General features: G+C 41.7%; 1 protein-coding gene across 3 annotated transcripts in view; it reads left to right on the top strand.

Annotated features, from left to right (window-relative positions):
• Positions 1-4072: 4072 nt before the first annotated feature.
• The window catches only part of LOC146676691 (protein TANC1-like), a 47483-nt gene continuing 34439 nt past the window's right edge, over positions 4073-17116 (top strand). For 2 of the 3 annotated variants that reach the window (XM_085400802.1, XM_085400800.1), the window contains exons 1-6: positions 4296-4395; positions 8370-8492; positions 10903-11184; positions 11476-11630; positions 14907-15138; positions 15248-15414. In XM_085400802.1, the coding sequence (XP_085256928.1) occupies positions 4368-4395; positions 8370-8492; positions 10903-11184; positions 11476-11630; positions 14907-15138; positions 15248-15414 (987 nt within the window). In that variant the 5' untranslated portion in view covers positions 4296-4367. Of the gene's footprint in view, positions 4396-8369; positions 8493-10902; positions 11185-11475; positions 11631-14906; positions 15139-15247; positions 15415-17116 lie in introns of all 3 variants that reach the window. The other variant, XM_085400803.1, reaches the window with a different exon arrangement.

The following is a 17116-nucleotide window of genomic DNA, read 5'->3' on the forward strand; positions in this document are numbered from 1 at the left end:
GCGTCGTTATCGCCGCTCTGGCCAAAAAGGTCTGCAGCTGACTGGTTTTTTAAGGAAGCAAAAGATGATCAGATCAGATGAGCATGATGTGTCTATTGGAAACAAGTTCAAAGAATTGTCTAATAATGAGTTGCTGTGCATCCACACTGCCTGACATATTTTACCTTTACAAATAAAGCAGGTACAACAGATTCATATACCAAAACAAATGTCAGGAACTTCACCAGATCACAGGGCATTGATCCTTTCTCTCTCTCGCTTTTTTTTTTTTTACTCATCTCTGGAATTTTTCTTTTGTGTTGATCTTTACTCATACCAAGGCTGCTGGCTTGGGGCTGGCTATGAGCTCTGGATAGCTTTAACTTTAACAACATCTTCTTCTTCCTTACCTTCTTTAAAATATTCAATGTTCAGCTGGGTGAGGGTGATTTAAGGGTCTGTGGAGTTTGATGTTGGAAACACAGTGAGGCGGTTTGCCTCTAACAACAGGTTAGTGTGTGTCTGTGAGTGTGTGTGCCTATATGTCTGTGGCACTGTGCACATATATGAAACTAGCTGGCTTGTAATCAGACATACTGGAAGCTGATCAGCCAGTCACTACTCCATGTCGAGAAGTTGAATATCGTCTGATTCCGATCCCTGGCCAGTTGATCGGTCCATTTGTACTTTGTACTAAGGATCTGACAGATTAAACAACATTTAATGTCGACTTTGAAGGATATTTGAATACTCTTTACGGGGTAATGTGTACAGAAGTTCAGGGTTGCGCTGTATGCATTTAAAAATGTCTTACTTTGTTCATAATCTAGCAGCTATACACAGGTCAGAGGTGGAAGTAGGTGGCACTTAAATTTCATTTAAATGAATGGTCTTTGATTAAACTGTTACTTTTCACATCATCTCTTTTAATCCAAATTACATAAATCTAAAAAAGAAATTTTCAGTGAAAATAATTTCTTTTGTGCATAGCTCAGAAATATGGCCTCACCATTGCCTCCTCATTTAGTTTGCATGGACCTGTGCAAATTAGTCCCCACCTCACCCTTTCAACCATGTGTCCTGCATGACTGAGCAGCTTGGTGCGAGATGCACTAGTAGCACAGCTCATAGCAATGACAAAAATGTAACACCAGCCTCCAATTTATCACTTGTAGCTTACCAGTGCCTGCACTGGTTTCTGGGTTTGATGAGAACATTAATAATACCAACAGCTCTGCTGATTCCTTAGTAGTCTATTAGTTTGCACTTTAGCATGGACACCCAGTCCCCTTTGCAGCATTGCTTATAATCACTAATCACTTCCTGTGAAGCTCTTCTAATTTTAATTTGCAATCTGACTTGCTTCATCTGCACTATGAGTTAGAACAAAGAAAACACACCTGTGCAGTGTCAGTCACTACTCGTTGTGTGAAACCTTTTGGGATCGAATACCATCTGTGTCACATTATATTCATCCTTCCCCATGTACGTCATTGGGTTTAGACAGAGCTGTATCGGCATGAGACGGCGTTAAGGTGACAGTTGCCACAGTGTGACGTTGTGCTGTATCTGTAGTAATAGCCCTAAAAGACGTCAGGGGATTTACTCAAGCTGACAGGAAGATGGCATAGTCTATTGATGCATTAATTCAACTGCCGTTTCTACTCACAAAGCCTCCAGTGCCTATAAAAATGCTGGGATTCCATTCTGAGTGAGGAATGAATAGCAAATTGTAACTCTATGATGCTGTATTTATCCACTGTTGAACCCCCCCCCCCCTTTTTTTTTTTTTCCCTGACTGCACTCCTAGACTAGAGGACAGGGTGCCAGATTTTAAACTTTTCCCTTGCCCTTATATTTGTCTGATATTCTTGAACTAATAAGAATATCGGACTTGCTGATGAAAATTATAGTTATGCAGGAGAAAGTAATGCATGCCAAAGCAAGATCCAACACAGCAATTTGGATTTCCAATACTCCAGAGTTGACATAAATGATTACCATGATTCAGTCATTCTGCCCCCCAAAGCAATATCATTGCTAACGTGCTGAATAATTTATGTAAGCTGCGATATAGTATCTTCCAGCTTGCAGCTTTGACACCACCCAGGATAAGATGTGCACTGGTGCCAAATGTGTTGCTGTCAGTTGCACGCAATTACGTTACTTTAGTTAACTCAAAATGAGTTTTGTGAGAGAATGCCATCTCTGCAAGTGTGGTTGTTAACTTCAGTAAGCAGGTTTCAGGAAAGTTAGCGAAACGAGCTGGTATGAAGTAAAGTCATGCTGCATAAAACCCAGTTCTTAATGGAAATCGGTGCCTCCGTCTCTCTCAGCTCTTTGCTGTGGTCACAGACAGATTGCTGGGAGGGTGCATTAGCTGCTCAAACCCACAGACCCACACAGACATGCAGAAAGTAACACTAGTTGTGCATCAAAATCTGTCAGTAATGAAGACGTTATGAGCAACTATCAAACACCTGAACTTTGAAACGGACAGAACACAGTTTTGCAGAAATGCAGCATGTGCTATAACTATGGTCAGCTTGTTTTCCTTTCTTGATCCCTAATTCTACGACCCCTTTATTGTACACCCATTACAAACTATGAAATGCCATGTGCATGTAATTTTCGAGTCTAATTAGCTGTGTTTAGCTATCCTTTGAAGCTGTGACTGACTGGCTGCTTCACTGCTAACAGCAGATTCTTGAGCTGTATCTGCAGCAGAGGGCTTTTAAATCTGCAGCAGAGTGATGTTAAATTAAATTGTTACATCGGTGACTATGGCATGCTAGTCTGCTATGTACTTGAGTGGGCGGGTGGAGTGTTTTTGGGAAGGGGGTGTAAAGTACCACTGGTCTACAACATCCCACCCACACTCCTTAATAAAATTGTGCAGGAAGGAAAAGAAAGAACAAAGTCACAGTGCGTCCACAAGTCAGACTGATGCCTGTGATTAATGTTCTCTGTTCTTTGAAGTTTCACTTTGACTCTGATTTCAGAAGCACATTAATTTGGCTTTGTTTTGCATTAAAAGCTCCTTGATGGAATTAGTGAGACTTTGCAATGTCTTAACATTTACAAAACAGCTCCCTCAGAAGGTCCTTCACGAGGGGCCTGGACTTGACTGCATGTAGTTGTTTATAAAATAAAAATTCAAATTTTCACTAAGCTTGAATAAATAATTACATATTCTTCTTAGCAAGGTCCTGTAGTTTAGCCAGTCAGATCACGATGACTTTTAATGCCGTGGTCCGAGCAGGGTTTATCGTGACTGCTGCCATGAGAGGACTTCATGTTTGCCCAGGAAACCAGCGCAGGAATCACAGGGTCCAAGATGTGTTTGTTGTATTAATATTAGTGGTGATGCAACGTGCTGCGCCATTATGAAATCCAGATTAGTAGTGTGTGATGCAAACATGGCCAGCTGGCTGGCCGGCTCCAGTCCACTAACAGTGCTGATGTTCCTGTATCCAGCTGCCTGTCATCATGGAGAGTTAGTCCTTTCCTTTGCTTTTAAGATTGTGGTAGGTCGCTGTGTTGGCTCGAGGGGAGATTAAAGGAGTTCTTCTTCTAGAAGAGACACCTGTCTAAACTGAAGGGGTAAAAAAAAAATGTCCATGTTTGGTTTTATATTGTTATTCCTGCTCTTTTGCATTTTCCCCTCCGACTAGTTGTTGCAGTTGCAGTTGCTGTTTGCACTGGATGATTCCAAATCATTCAAACGCTGATTCTTAACAATAACAATACATTACATTCTATAAATCTGTGCAATATTACTTTCCGAGTTTCACGAGTATAGGAAGACGATCGCTGTAAATATAAAATGAGCTTCTGAGAACTGTTGATAGGGCAATCAGCAAAACCACCAAGCCACTCAAAGCTGAAAGTTCCATTACAGCTCGGTGTCTCACTAGAGATTAAGACGGATAAATGTTCATCGCACATAAAGACCATTACTCAGATATATCTTGTGCCTCTTCCCCTCATTTCACCTCCCTCACTTGCTGAAAATCCCTTCTCTCTCTCTCTCTCTCTCTCTTTTTTTTTTTTTTTTTTTTTTTTTTTTAAATTTAAATCTGCTCTCAGCCACCATCACTAGTTCTTCAGAGAATGATGACCGCAGCGGCTCCAGCCTGGAGTGGAGTAAAGATGGCAGCCTAAGAGGCAGCGGTCGCCATGGCCTGGCACAGAGCGTGCGGGCGGACACCTGCTCTCCTGTGGCCGAAGAAGACTCCAGCAGTGCCACAGCAACACCTGCAGACACCCCATCCAGGACAGACCAGCAGCACCCTAACATATCTGCGGGTGCTCCAGGGCCACCACACCCTCCAAGTCACTCACCTGAGGGACCCATTGCGTACCCGCCACAGACATCAGCTTCCCTCATGATGCCGAGGCCAAACTCTGTAGCAGGTAAGACTCCTTGGTTTTTGAGGTCTTGACATCTGGAGCTCAAGAAGTATACAGGAAATGCTCTGTATACTTTTCATCTGTGACTGCATTGTGTTGCCTGTCAAGATCGTAACCGTGAGATACGACCTGTGCCAGAGGCTGACATGTGGCGTGCCAGAGGCTGACATGTGGCATGTCAGTTTAATCCAAGCGAGTGATAGACACCGAAGAGTGAGAGCATCTGTAGTAGGTTTAGAAGAAATAAGAAGTCAATAGTTCAAAGAACGGACTGTGCTTTTCAGAACAGGAGTATCAAGGCAGAAGTTTGGGATTAGACAGCTGCTGTGTGGTGTGGCTCGCCACTGCCTCGCCATGTCAAACCTAAGCACACGCTCCGGTCTGGCTGATCTGTTCTGCATTCCTGCCCTGGAGCCTCCCTGTTGTGGTTCAGCTTACCATATCCACACAGCTGTCACAGTTGTTGATATTTCCCCCTTCACCCCCTTTTCCCTTATGTCTTTTCACCCATACTATTCCCAGGTCTCCTCATACCTTATTGCTTTTGACCTCGGCCTATTTTTGGTGAATCAAACAGCAGTACGTTTAGCATTTTCCTATATATAATTTTGCCTAAATGCAGTTTGTAGCTAAGCTGACAGTATGAGTCATGTACAGCTTTTATCATCCACTCACTCACCCACCTCCCTTCTTTACTCCTTATCCCATTCAGGGTTGGAGGCGTTGCCTGCAGTTTATCCTAGTGGGGTACGCCCTGGACAGGTTTGACTAGAGATGCGCAGGACCCCCCCCCCCAAAAATTACCTTTTAAATGCAAAATATTATTTTTTATTACAAAAGACATGATCAAACTTTCCCTCAAGCTGCAGTAAGTTGCAAGATCTTCTCACACTTAGTTGAAAATAAAGTGCTCTGCTATTGCAAAGAGGCACAAAGAATTATACCCAGCTTTCCCTGACATACTTCACACTAGCAACATATTAGCATGTAGCTATAAGTTTGATTGCGACTATTTGCCTGCACCGCCGTGTACATGTTCCGCATGGACATAGACTCGGTGCATCTGTATTTTGACACGTAAGTGAATCTTGAACTAATCAGGAGTATATTTTATGGCTCAAATGTTAATGCAAGCTTATGCTAATGATTTTACTCCATAATTAGCAGGGCTGCCCATGCTTGTTGATAGAATGAATGTACACTTGAATAAACGTTGACGGACCAGAGTGGTATGTTAACTGTAAGGCTGTAGAAACAAAAGAGTGAGACTACATTAGAGTCCAACTCAAAGGAGCAAACAGAAAGAGAAGAAAAGACAAACAGTTTAGAGCACAGATGAAATGTTTGTTACATTGAATTTTGAAAGCAGACAATTCTGCCAGTGAGGGAAAATCACAGCAGGGGCAACCTGGGCTGAGCTGTGAAAAGAAGCATAAAAACATGAGTGACTCAGGTCAAACACCTGGCCTAGACAGAGACGACTCAAAGTTTAAAAGACCTCATGAGACTTTTTCCTCTAGAATCTTCCTTGAATATGTTGTTTTGCTTTACCTCTTTAGTCTGTATGTAGCAGCTGCCAATGTTTTGAAGTTCAGATACTTGACTCCTGCCTCCCTTGGGTTTATTCTTGATGAAATATAGTAACAGTTCCCGTGTGTCTACTTCTAGACTGTTTTCTCTCTTTGATAAAATCTAGTCCCAGTTCCTATTCAACATACCAGAGAAATGCAACTGTGTAATGTCCACTCTAGGCCCTTACAATTAGAAGCAGGTAAGCAATTTAACTTGTGAAGGCAGTAATGGAGTAAGATGGGATGAGGACAAGCTATAGAAGAAGTAAGGAGTAGTACATGGTAGGCTCACGGTACTGATATTTCCTTGCATACCATAGCTCATAGCTTGCGCATGTATTTTACACAGTGGCCACTGCTTTGATATTTTCTGCAGCCCACAGTTGGATGTGTTGTTCCCTGATGATTCTATTGTTCCAAGAGTCCGTACCATTTTTACATCTCATCATTATTGTGTGTGACATAAACCTGGACGGTCCAGGCGCACAGTGGCTCATAAAGCTTAACAGACCAGAAAATGTTTGGCTGTTTATGTGTGTTGGTTTGCGTGTGAGCACCGGTGTGCTTGTGTCTGTCTGTCCTCCCAGAGTTTATGGGCTGATGTCATAGTTATGCAGTGTTGCCCTCTGAGACCGGCAGAACACGCACCTTAGATTGGTTCAGGCCATAAATGAAGTTGTCTCATCGCGTCCTTGATGCTCTCTCCCAGGGTTTCGTCACACAGTGTAAAATCTTTCTTGGGGTCACAGCATAGCAGAGACGGCACTTCTGTTCAAGGAAATTGTATTCGGTAAAAACCCCCAAAAAGTAACGAGTCTAAAGAAGCAATGAGAGAAAAGAAGCTACCACGGCGAAACATAATATGTATTCATCATTAGTGCATTCATTCTGTGCCAGAACCTTGGTGACTATTGTTTGTCCTGTGTTTGTGAAACAGCATCTGAGATAATGAGCTGTCTGGTTAATCTATAAATTTCTCTTTATTTTATTGATAGATATTAAATAGGAGCACAGAGATTAAAGGCAGAAGCAAACAAATAATCATGAGTTCATTTAGGGCATAATTGCTTCATGCTACAGTATTGCTATTAGTTTTTAATTTTATCTTATGATTATCTCCACCAAAAAGACAAGGTGCTGGAAACATTCCTCAGAGTGATTGAAATTATGGCATGATATAGTTGCTGCTCATCCATGATGTGAATCTCCTGTTTCACTACATCCCAAAGGTGCTCTATTGGATTGAGATCTGGTGACTGTGTTTGCAATTCCTTAAGCTTTATCCAGTGTAGATGTTTGTGTATGCACAATGCACTGCAGTAAAAGTAACATCAGGCCCTTCTCCTGTTCCAGTCAAAGTTGCGTTGATGGCAGCTTCCTCAGTTCCCGTTGCCAGCAGACCGGTTTTAATTAGCGGGACATTCCGGAGAGTAAGTTAGCGACCGAGTGAGGGAGTGAAGTGAGCGTTAGTGACAGTCTTTCCCAGCTGATATTGATAAAGAAGAAGAAGAGAGGCTTTGATTCTGCTCTTCACTAAGCCCAGGAGAGCGTGGATCGCAACGGCGATAGCATAGTTGAAAAACGAGCAGCAGTTGGAGGAGAGGCCTCGCCGCACTAATGCACATTTTTATTATGTTAACAGACCGTGTCTTAGACTTCAAATTAAAAGCTGAGTTGTAATCACTGGCTCATCAAGTGGTTTTAATCTGTAGACTAGTAGTTTCAGGAGATATCCTGTGTTTGGGGATGGAAATCATTGCCTGCTTTGAGACTTGTTCTCTCTCTGCTTCAAAATGAAGCTAAATCCTAATGAAATCTCAGTAGATTTGAACTCCATAACAACTCAAGTTGTGATCTGGTTTTAATTAATTTTATTATTTCATTTCACGTCAAATGACTTACAGATATTGTAGTTTGTAGTACACAAAAGTCCTGAGATTACACCTGTGCGTCCTGTAGATTGACAGTGATGAGTGCCAAACCCGCGGTGAAGCATTTCTATAACTCGTTGTAGTTTTATGAAAGGTAAAGGTAATCTGCCCTCTCCGTACAGCCTAGCAGGCGTGCTTGTGGGGATGGACCTCTCATTGCTATATCGTGTCCAGCTGTCAGCTCAAATCAAAGAGAATCGTTGCATATTGCTCTTGACTTTAGAATACTGCTATTCTTCCTGCCACAGTATATGCTGGTAGCTGCTCACACTGCCCCTGCAAATGTCAGAGCGCACTGGCTTTGTTCTTTCCTCACTCATCCACCCTCAGACATGGCATAAGTGCCACAAGGTTTTACTCTAGTGTGTGTTTCTGTCTTTCTCTTTATAGTTGTGATGACAAATGTACTCGGGAGGTACTAGACTGTCAGCTTCACTCTTTGTGTGTGTGTGTATGTCTTCTCTCTTGTCTACAGCCACCAGTTCCACAAAGCTTGAAGACCTGAGCTTTCTTGATGAACAGCGCAATACCCCCCTCCGGACATCCATTCGCCTACCCTGGCATAATACAGGAGGAAGGCCCCCTCAGGACGCTAAAGGTGACTGGGCTATTCATACTACTGCTGTAGGCACTCAGGGGAGATATTTGTAAAATAAACGTGTAAAATATCGCAGTACATAGGATAATGTTATGTGGTATGACTCTGAAAAACCCTGAAGTTAATAGGCAGCCAACGGTAGTTCTGAAGTTTCCAAAGTACCACGTCTGAGTGCAGAGCCAACAACAAAACTGTGCAAATACTTGAACACTGCAATGTAAACAATGCAGCACTTATGGGTATTAACATTATCCTCAAAAGCCTTTTTTTGGCTTTTAAATCATGCCTTTTTTCCCAGCTAACTTTTATCTTGGTTATGTGTTTTGAATCCTCTGAGAGATCCTGCAGATTAAATATTTCATGGGAACATGAATTACTGAATAAGTCATCACTGGATATATACTCAGACTATTTAGTCTTCCTTTTGAAAATGTCCTCTTTCATTTTCACTCAGTCTCAAACATGAAGCTGATACATAAGCATATGGTCAGTGGTTCTGAGCAGGTTTTTTCTACATGAATTCGTACATACGCAACAATCTTAAACAATTGGATTCTTTTCTATAAATTTTATGGGAGATTCAGTTCAACTCAATTCAGTATTATTTATGCAGCGCCAAATCACAACAACAGTCGCATCAAGGCACTTTATACTGTAAGGTAGACCCTACAATAACGCATACAGATGAAAACCCAACAATCATATGACCCTCTATGAGCAAGCACTTTGGAAATAGTGGGAAGGAAAAACTCCCTTTTATCAGGAACAAACCTCTGGCAGAACCAGGCTCAGGGAGGGGCGGCCATCTGTAGCAACCGGTTGGAGAGAGAGAAGGAAGACAGGATAACATGCATGCTGTTGAAGAGAGCCAGAGATTAATAACAAGTATGATTCAGTGCAGAGAGGTCTATTAACACATCTTGAGGGAGAAAGGTGACTGAAGAAGAAATATTCAATGCATCATGGGAATCCCCCAGCAGCCTACACCTATTGCAGCATACCTAAGGGAGGATTCAGGGTCAGCTGATCCAGCCCTATCTATATGATTTATGGTATTTGTTTTTCAGATTTGGGTGTGATGGCACCACCTTTACCTAAATTTTGCAACAGTAGGTCAACATTTCAGTGCAGTTCATTGCAGTTGTATTCATATATTGCAAAAATCCCAACATGTGCCATCTTAGGAAACTCAACCTAGTACGCTGAGGACCTTACAGTTCTGATTTGAGCAACATTTAGTGACTTCCTTTTTGACTGGGCGAACCCTCCGACAGAACTAGACTCGGGATGAGCAGCACTCGTTTGATTGCCATGAGAGGAGAGTGAAAAGAAAGGGGAAAAAAGATGAGAAGGAGAAAAGCTTCAACTGTGGGAGAGAGAATACACAAACTGACATGCATGAACAATGAAATGGAGAAGAGGTGAGGATGTCGGTGCACCATGTGAGGCCTCCTGAAAGCAAAGGCCTGTCGCAGCATAATAAGTAAGGGGTGATTCAGACGTTAGCTGAGCGAGCTTTAACTATAAATCTATGAAAGGTTTTGAGGCTAATCTTAAAATTAGAGATTGGGTTTGGCTCCCAACCCTAAACAGCCAGCTGGTTCCACAGGAGCGAAGCAGCTTTAGCCTCTGCTTGTCATTCCGGCTTAGGATACTGAAAAAGCAAGTCATGGTCATTAGGGGCTTTATATTCAAGAAGATGGATTTGAAATCTAAGGGGATCCAATAAAGAGAGGTTAATAAAAGATAACTCTTTTTCTAGTTCCCGTCGATACTCCTTTTGCTCAAGTTAGAGTTTTTCAAACACTGTACTTATTTTGCTGGTATAGTAGAAGGTGGTGATCATTTCAAGTGTCTCAGAACCAGCTCGTTCGCTTTTTGGTTTCATTGTAGGGCACTAGAAACATAAACAGACCTACACCTGCCAATATAAACACTCTCAACTGCCCCTCCAATTACAATAGGCTTTTGTGAACACAGGCAAACTCGCAAGGTGAAAACACTAGCAGCTAACAGCAGTGATAGTTGTAATGTTGAAAGGTGCATTAGCACTAAAGGTAGCAGTCATTAAGTGATGTTAGTTAACAAGTGTTATGAGATCTAATTAGTGCTGAAGTAGACCAGATAAGAGTCCTCTTTCAGGTCTTCACTCTGATTCCACTTAATTGAAAATGTATCCTCTACAGTGTTCAGGGTTTTTCATGTATGTGGCTCCTTCTGGGAAGAAGAATGCGGGAGATGCTCAAAGCATGTTTGTAGGTTAACTGCAACGGAAAACGATTTATTACAGTAAAGTTTCCAGCATTTAAAAGAAGTAATCATTTGTTAACTTCCCGGAGACATGGGGAAAAAAAATAGAAGTAGTGTAAACAATTTTAATCTGTTTCATTTCTTTTCCCGTTTCCTTCAGCGCGTTTTGCTCCCTACAAACCCGTGGACATCATGCTCAAACCTTTGCTGTTCGAGGTTCCCAGCATCACCACAGATTCTGTGTTTGTGGGCCGAGATTGGCTCTTTCAGCATCTGGAAGATGTCCTGAAGGCCGGCGAGTCCACAGAGAACCACGGTGCTGTGGTGGTGGGCAGCGTGGGGTATGGGAAGACGGCCATCATCTCCCGACTTGTGGCGCTGAGCTGCCATGGAGGACGCATGCGTCAGATCGCCTCCAACAGTCCCAGCGCCTCCCCGAAAAGTAATTAGTTTTAGTATTTGCCTTTGGATGTGAGCACTACATTAACTGCTCGTGTTTAGCTAATGTTATTATAATTTCATTTCAACATTAGCTTGCAAAGTGTGGGAGGGAAGTAATTATATATTCGTTGGCAATATAAAATCAAGTTGACTAATATTACATTTACCTTACAAAAGAATGCCCTCACACACAACTAATGTTATTAATGCTAGCATATACATATATAGAGAGATGTTAGTTTATATTAATGTAATAACTTTATATATTGGTGACCATGTGCATGTCTTCCAGCTGGCCCAGGACAAAGCACAGAACTTCCTCTCAGCCAGCCTCCACAGCCCACTCCACCATCCAGTGCTGCCAACACACTGAGGACCAGCAGTTGCCCAGGAACTCCCGAGATGCAGCGGCACAGGGAGGAGGCTGTCAAACGCCTGGCTGCAAAGGTGCGCCTTTCAACATCTAAGAGAGCTCACAGTAACAAAGAAGCAGGAATCAAAGAAGCTGAAAAAAGATTGCACTAGTTATGGTGGTGTTTACTCAGGGAAAAAATGTTTGGTGTGTGCACTGGATCAAAAAAAGTAATTTTAACAATTTTCAACAGTGAGTAGATTATTTTTTGTTTTTGATGGATGGATTTGTTGTTTCTTCCTTTCTTTTAAAAAAAAAAAAAAAAAAAAAAGGAAAAAGAAGGAAAATCGACCAAAAAGCATCTCAGGTTTTACCAAGTACTTCTACAACAGCTTCAGTCTGACTTCTGAAAACTCCTCTTTAATAGTGACCACAGATAATTGTGATATATTCTGTTGAATGATGCATAAAATTATACATAACAATAAGGGTAGGTTGCAGTTTACTAGTCAGTGATTAGAACCTCCTCAGGGAGCAACAACCCACAGCGAGCCCTGTCAGCCATGACCTGAGAGCACAGAATGTAAACACACACCAACGTCAAACAGAGCCAGCTTCATCAATATTAGACGTCATTTAGGAATTTACAAACATCAACACACGTTTCAAATAGCAACACCATTTATCTAGGCGGCTATCAGTTATACCGACATGTATGGCACTACTACTGCTTAATTACTGGTTGGTATCCGTTCCTGTGTCAACTTCAAATAGGTGCTTAAATATATTGTAAGGCCGCCTGTTCAAGTGTTGAACTGGGATGTTTGAACATGATAAGGATCCTCAAAATTCCATGAAGCGGAGCAACACTGACTACTGAGGACAGTGCTTACTTTTTTGACAGATGAATATTCCATCTGTTGATTTTTCTGGCGTTACAAGGATCGCAAAATAAAGTCTAAATACTGCCTCTCTGGGAAGTTTACGTGTCAGCGCTGTTGAGCAGAAGATTAAGTGTTTTCTTGTATAAGCTTGTCAACATTTTTCACAAGATATAAAGTACTGCACGGTAACAGCTTTACATGTGTTCTGTTACTCCCCCACACCGTCAGTAACATTGTTAACCACTTGTCTGTGACCGAAACCCCCCCCCCCCCCAAACATGCATACCAGACACTGAGCATATTTCTGCACATCTTTCTCTTTCAGACTTGTGAAGTGGACAGACAAGTCCTCGATGTTTCACTTTAAAATGTTCCTCTCTCGATGCACGCCGACTAAGCAGTGTGCGGTTTTTGCCTACGACTCTTTTATTTTAGTTTTGGAATTGTTCGCTCTGTTTCCACTGAAATTTCTCTGTCGATTTTTCACTCCCGCATCTTTACTCGCACCACCTCTTCTTGTGTTGCTGAGGGTTCAGTCACATAGCAGGTGCACGTTCACTACATTTTGGAAATACTGCTTGCTAAAAGCACCATTTGATGACTTTGGCACTGCTATTGCCTTGTAGCAGGTCTAATAAAGATGATTGGGGGCCACCGGGATTCAGAGAAGATTTGTGATCCACTGTTGTAGTCAGTTGAGTTTGAATAGTGCTGTGATGGTAGGTTGTAAGGTAATTTAATAGGTGGCAGCTTTGTGAAGGACTTTCTCAGTGGATGTGACGTCTCCTACTGATTCTGCTGCGTTTAATGGTACTGATTACAACCTGTTGTCCTTCTAACACCTTTAGAATTTAATACTCTTATCCTGTCAGGGAGGCCTCCTAATTAGTGACCCTGTCAAAGGGGACAGTTCATGCACCAGACAGCTAGGGTAATGCAGTGAGCTTCATGTAAATGTCTGTGAAACTCAAGCAGTATCTCTTGAGCCAATTATGGTGAAAAGTGTTTCCAATAGGCGCCTTCACAGGGGCTCTGTTCCTGTGATGTGTGATGCAACGCTGAGCAGCTTCTGTCAGATTCTGCCAGTGCTTTTTTAATCATTGATTTAAAAGTGGTCTCATAACAGGAGCACTGAGGCTACTACCCTTTCTGCTTTATTCTTATTATCGAGACGTGCCTTTAGGTAACATTTCTGAAAATGCATTTATTGTTTTGCCAGCAGATGAGCTACCGAGGTTTGACTGCAGAGCCTTGCATCATCGTGTGTCGAGATTCGTATTGCTCATTGATGAGGCGGTAGTCTGCGTGACTTGTATGCTAAATTAAATCATCACTGCAGTAGGGGGCTTATTAAGAGTTGTGTTCATGCACACAGCAGGTTACTTGACTTTGTACAATAATAGGCATTCAATATATCAGTTTCCCTCTTTGTTATGTCACATTTGTGATGAAGCTCAAAAAACGCGTGACGCAAAAATGACAGAAAGGAGTGTTCGGACTTCTCTCAGACGTTTGCTGCTTTTAGGCTAAAGCATAACATCAGAGAAAAATTCTGGTGGTCGTGATTTTTGACAGTTTCTGGAGAAGATGTGAATCAGTGGTTGTGTTATTGTTTCAGTTGGTCCATCTTCTGACTGGATGTCACATGTTTTCCTTACTAAAGATGGGTTATATACATCCAGGGAGTTCAGCTATAATTTTTAAAATCTTACCTCCCTCTTTTCTAATTTGCGCTAGCTTTAATTGTGCCTTTATTGGCATGTGAGTTATATGTTATTATTTGAAAAAGAAAGAACCATAAATATGCATTTAGATCTGTGCTGTGGGGAGAAGTTTGGGTCCAAAACATTTATTGATGCTAAATGTTAAAAAAAAAAGTCTCATATCTTGAGGCTTTAGTCATTTTTCTAGAAGCTGGTCATCGGTTTTCTGTGGAGAACTAAACAGCAACAGCTGAGGTTGAGCCGTCAGAGGAACCGATCACCTGCTCCTCCTCCTGTGGGCCTGGAAGTGTGTCAGCTCCTCCAGGTTGGACTGTAATTAGTACAGTCATCTTCCTTCTTCTCCACCTCTGTCCCTACATTTTCCTTTTAAATCAGACCTCCTTTGAATGCTGCGGAAACCTGCTCAGGTACAGAAGATTCTACCTTTAGATATCCACCTGGGATCTACTCACTTCTTTTTATAGCTTTTCATCCGTTGCCCAATCTCTTCATCATCCCTTCTGTGTGAAATAATGAAAGGATAAAATCATGTCTTTGACATTGTAGAGATAATATGTAGTTTTATGGAGGCTTGTTGGTATCAAAAGCCTCACTTACTTACTTTGTCATGGTAGTTTTTCAGTCACCAGAGATGTTGGTGTTTGTAAACGCTTTAAAGTTATCAAATGTACCCATCAGTCAGTGAATCATATTTTTAATTCTTCCTGATTCTCAAAAAGCAATGGCTTCACTCGCGTTTGTTCTCGTTCCTTTTGTCTTCCAGGTGGTGGCTTATCATTATTGCCAGGCAGATAACACGTACACTTGCTTGGTCCCAGAATTTGTGCACAGCATCGCAGCCCTTCTGTGCAGAGCTCATCAACTGAGTGCGTACCGGGAGCTGTTGCTGAAAGAGCCCCACCTCCAGAGCATGCTCAGTCTGCGCTCCTGTGTCCAAGACCCCATGGCTGCTTTCCGGAGAGGAGTCCTGGAACCGTTGGCCAACCTTCGGAAAGGTAAAACACTGTAGTTGTATATTGCACTATTTCATTTTCATCGTGTATGAGACCACTAATCTCATTTCATAGTATTTTAATATTAATTTATTTGTAAATGTCTTTGCAGAGCGAAGGATTCCAGAGGAAGATTACATAATCTTAATAGACGGGCTGAATGAAGCGGAGTTCCACAAACCAGACTATGGAGACACCATTGCATCCTTCATCACAAAAATCATTGCCAAGTTCCCCTCCTGGCTAAAACTGGTTGTCACTGTTCGAATCAACTTGGTGGTAAGAAAGAACTTATAAAGCATGGCTCTGAGTTCACTCAGATGACAAAATATTCACTGTTATAATCACCTCGAGTCAGAATTACAGATGTCACATTATACTGGTGATGAGTTTTAGTTTTAAAAAGTTTATCACTCTTTCTTCCCTCTCGGTAACTACTCTGCTTATCCGCACACTTTACGGCTGATTAAAGTAACTACTGCTAATGGCATTCACTCTTCTGTTGCTGCAGCTGCTTCTCTCACACACTCAGAGACTCGCTTCCCACAATGAACTCACACAGGTGCAGTTTGGCTGTTACACTGTTGAGTGAAGTACTGGATACAGGCAAGCTGTTAAGGGCTTGATTCTTAACTTAATTACCAGTTTCGTGTCTGCTCTTATCCTCTACTATCTGCTTTCCAAGCGCTCTGAGCTGAAGCTTATCAAAAAGTTTGAACACTCAAGACTTCTGTTGTTATATTTTTTTATACAAATTGAATGAAATTTGCACAGGCTGGTTTAACTAAGCATCTTTAACTAAGTGCTTTTACAGTCTTACCTTTTAATATATTTTAATGTTATTAGTGCTAGTTTTCACTTACTTAATATACTGTATTTTTCGGACCATAAGGCGCACCGGATTATAAGGCGCATTAAGCGAAACAAAACAGTCAGATAAGTCAACTCATTTTTCTTGCTTCCTCCAATCCACATTGATTCATAAATGCTGAATTCTCTTGCAGCTGCTCTATTCCCATGTTGTTGCAGCATATTAATGACTAACCTTTGTATTGTGGATGGATTACCTCAGTTGTTCTCCTGATTGAAGTTTGGTCCGTTTACAGCATCCCGCCATGCGATTGCATTTGTCCCTAACCCTCGGGAACCCTCACATTAACTTTTATGAGTGAAAAAAAGTTAGCCTTCATCCTCTAGCTTCACTGTGTTTATGTTATGCTAACATAGCTGTGTCGCTAGCATATCATTTTATACCAGCTAGCCAAGCTTCAGTAACCCTATAAATGTCACTGCTGTTTAGTTTTCTGTCTTCATTTATGTCGAAAGGGACGGCAGAGCTGTACATTTAAATTTTTTCAGAAATCTCTTAGTCATGTATATCATGTTTAGGTGGAACTAGTGAGCTAACTTCTAACTCCGTTAAATTTAATAAATTTTGTTTTCATGGATGCTTGGATGTTGAACTTAATAGTTACACCTGATAAAGCATCAACGCTGTCGATTTTTGAGAAAATTAAAGGATTTTAAGTGCGGCTTATAGTGCAGGAAAAAAAAGTATGCCGGTTGTAGCCAACAGTCCTCCTGCACTTACAGTTCACACTGGCCCTGTTTCCCAATCCATAAAACACTGTAAAACACATTTATTGATTTGTTGACCAGAACATTTCATATCCTAAATCGGAAAATCTAACACTGTGGCAACCCTAGAAAAGAAATGAATCAAAATTCTCTCATTTTAACAAATGTCTAGCTGGACATGCCGTCACCTCTCTAGGCACTCACTCACTGTCACCAGACCCTGCACATTTTTACATTTTGACAAGTGTTTCCTGAGCTGCTCCCGCTTGTTATTCTACTCTTTACAGAGTCAGGCATATCCAGCAACATTCAGGAAAGAATTGAGACACATGACCTGCAGGGCAGGAGAGAGATGAGTCAGTCACCTTGAGCTGACACTAGGTTGACCAGTTCCAGAAATGCT

This window comes from Rhamphochromis longiceps, linkage group LG3, assembly GCF_057381845.1.
Source record: "Rhamphochromis longiceps isolate RC_006_pf linkage group LG3, R_longiceps_female_GT1.1, whole genome shotgun sequence".
Lineage (NCBI taxonomy): Eukaryota > Metazoa > Chordata > Actinopteri > Cichliformes > Cichlidae > Rhamphochromis > Rhamphochromis longiceps.